This window comes from Diospyros lotus, chromosome 6 (assembly GCF_014633365.1).
Source record: "Diospyros lotus cultivar Yz01 chromosome 6, ASM1463336v1, whole genome shotgun sequence".
NCBI classification, from domain to species: Eukaryota; Viridiplantae; Streptophyta; class Magnoliopsida; order Ericales; family Ebenaceae; genus Diospyros; species Diospyros lotus.
The window spans coordinates 21,246,011-21,248,945 of record NC_068343.1 but is presented as its reverse complement, the minus strand read 5'-3'; the positions used below and the strand labels follow the sequence as shown (position 1 = coordinate 21,248,945).

Below are 2,935 nucleotides of genomic sequence, written 5' to 3'. Positions count from 1 at the left end.
CACTAACTTGAGCTTCGTAGTATCTTGCAGGACAAGTCGTTCGCTCGGCAAAACCAACCGAATACTTCACTATCTATCTCTCGGATCCACCATACAAGTGCAGGCTAACTAATCTCCGTTGACCAATTATGAATGTCGACATTTTGGCGCTAGAAGGAGGGCCCGCTCTGGTAAAAAAAAAACATCAATGCTGAGAACTAGAAACACGAGAGGTTCCGGGGCTATAACTAACCAACCTCCAAATCACGCCAACCGTATGCCAGAAATTTCGCAAGTTGGGGGAGTTGTGGCGTCTGACTCCCTACCTCCTCCGACTGAAGCCACCCTGGGAGCCCCTTCGCGGCGCCCCTACCCGCCCGTAACTCCAACCGCCACCGCGGAAGTAACACGGATATGGCAGCAACGTCAGGAAACATTGGAGAACACTGTCATGCAGCTCGCTAATGCAGTGAAGATGTTAGTCCAAACACAAGTTCAGACGGCGCAGACGCAGGCGCCTCCCTCCCAACCTCTAGATGGCGGGCCCTCTCCAGAAGAAAGAGAAGGTAGGAGGGACACGAGGCGAGCTGGCTCGGTCCGCTCCTCTAATCTACACTCTCGAAGGGCGGAAGAACGATGATGCTATGATAGAGAGCCTGGGATGTACCTCGCCAAACAAAGGACAGGTGCCAGCCCTTGCAGAAATCGCCACGAACATGCCCATGAAAGGAATCGCCGACTTGGGAATCCACGACATAGGAGTTCCTTGGCGGGGGTCAGCGACGGCCATGGTACCCACCACAGTTCCCACGACCGTGAGGACAGGAGGCGGCCTTCCTCGCGAGATCGCCATCGCTAAGGACCAGTTTCCTCGCAAGAAGAGCACCTCCCCACCAGACGGTCGGCGAATCAGGACCCCATGGTAGGCGAACTACTACTAAGAATTCAACAACTGGAGGCCAGACATGGGGCGCATGACCGGAGGGAAAGCCATGAGGAAAAGACCCCATTCTCCAGGGAAATAGAGTTGGAGCCCCTCCCCTACAGATTTAAGGTTCCTAGCATCCCTCAGTACAATGAAGATAGCGACCCCTTCGATCACCTGGACGCTTTCAATGTCCAGATGGACCTGCAAACCTCTAACTCATTGGCCAAGTGCTGAGCTTTCCCCGCGACCTTGGGAGATGTCCCTCGGGCATGGCTAAGGAGACTTCACTCCCACAGCATTTGCAGTTGGGAGGAATGCCAGAAGAAATTCATAGATCAGTACAGGTCGCTCCAAAGACAACTTGCCCCTACATGCCGTCTCGCTACCGTTTTTCAACGGTCTGGCGAATCTTTGAAAGATTATATAAGGAGGTTCAGACGTGAAGTTAATAATGTCGAGAGCCCTTCCGACGAAAGTATCTTGACTGCGATCTCCGCTGGGCTTCGAAAGGATGGGAAACTCTACGAAAGCATCTATAAATCTTCAGTGATGGATCTTAGTGAGTTCTACGAGCGAGCTGCAAAGGAGGTTCGGTGGGAAGAAGCTTTTGGCCTAAAAAAGCCGGGTGACTAGAAGAAGGTGGTGGAGCACACCGGCCAGAGCAAGAAGAGAGCTGATGAGGACCCTCTCAAGGAAGGTTCGAACAGGGAAACAAACGACCAGTACACCAGAGCCGGTATGAAAATTATAGTGTCTTATCTGACTCCCAAGACAGGATCTTCGCCACAGAGCGCAACAAGGAGGATTTCGGAAGGCCTCATCCCCTGAAGACCCCCGACAAGTATCGAACCAAGAGCAAGTTTTGCGCCTACCACAACGAAGTAGGGCATACCACCTCTGAGTGTTGGGCACTGAAAGACGCCATCGAGGAGCTGATCAGGAGAGGTCGGCTGCACGACTATGTAGTGCGTCCTAGGGATCAGCAGCCTAAACAACTAGCTCAGCAAAACCCAGGTCAAGCTCCCGAACAAGACCAAACTCCTACAGTGAGAACTATCTTCACTATACATGGGGGGCCCCACATCACGAGGGCCTTCAACAGGTCACATGAGCTATATGTTCGGGAAGCCAGCCACCTTCTGCTTGTCGGGGAAGGCAGCCGAGAAGGACCCTCCAAGAAAGCCAAGGCAGATTCGGAATATGTTTCTTTCACTAAAGATGACTTCAAAGGCGTACACTTGTCGCACAATGATGCCCTCGTGATTCGAGCTCGGATTAGCAATATGGAAGTACAGAGGGTCATGATCGACACAGGTAGCTCGGTGAACGTCATGTACAAAGGATGTTTTGATCAGATGGGATTAAGGCCGGACCAACTAACACCCTCCCCAGAGCCACTGTACGGATTCACTGGCGATGCGGTAATACCGAAGGGATGTATAAGGCTCCCGCTAATAGTTGGGGAATCAGACCTCCAGGCCACAGCAATGGCGGATTTCCTCATCATTGATGATCCTTTCGCATACAATGCCGTCATGGGTAGGCCTGCCATAAATGACTTGGACCTAATTGTCTCGACCAAGGCCCTGGCCATCAAATTCCCGACCCTAAAGGCGATTGGCTATATAAAGGGTGAGCAGCATTCAGCGAGATGCTGCTACGAGGAGGCACTAAAAATAGGGCTCAAAGGAAAGAAGATAAACATGGTTTCCGGAGGGGAGGCCTGAGTCTCCACCAACCAGCGAGTTAGCCACGACCTGGACCCACGCGATGTGGACTGCGACCGAACCGCCAGCCCGGCGGGCGAACTAAAAGATGTTATAGTCAGCAGCTCAGATATCGAAAGATGCCTCCAGGTAGGTAGAGGCCTCTCCCCCGAAGTAAAAGCCCAACTGACCGAATTCCTTAAGACCAATCTGGACGTATTCACGTGGAACCACGATGATATGGTGGGAATAGACCCGGCGATAATCCAGCACTGGCTCAATGTCAACCCCGGCCATAAGCCGGTTCGACAGAAAAGGAGGC

The 2,935-nt window shown here is 52.5% G+C and overlaps 1 protein-coding gene across 1 annotated transcript; it reads left to right on the top strand.

Annotated features, from left to right (window-relative positions):
• Window positions 1–898: 898 nt before the first annotated feature.
• LOC127804386 (uncharacterized) lies at window positions 899–2,634 on the top strand. Its single transcript, XM_052341246.1, has 3 exons — window positions 899–1,134; window positions 1,336–1,500; window positions 1,683–2,634. Exons 1-3 carry the CDS (start codon window positions 899–901, stop codon window positions 2,632–2,634), a joined length of 1,353 nt encoding a protein of 450 aa, XP_052197206.1.
• Window positions 2,635–2,935: the final 301 nt, after the last annotated feature.

Coding starts and splice junctions, on each gene's coding strand:
- LOC127804386 (XM_052341246.1), top strand. CDS start 899: ATGGTAGGCGAACTACTACTAAGAATTCAACAACTGGAGGCCAGACAT. Junction 1,135..1,335: donor ACCTCTAACTCATTGGCCAA/GTGCTGAGCTTT, acceptor AGATTATATAAG/GAGGTTCAGACGTGAAGTTA. Junction 1,501..1,682: donor CGAGCTGCAAAGGAGGTTCG/GTGGGAAGAAGC, acceptor CTCCCAAGACAG/GATCTTCGCCACAGAGCGCA.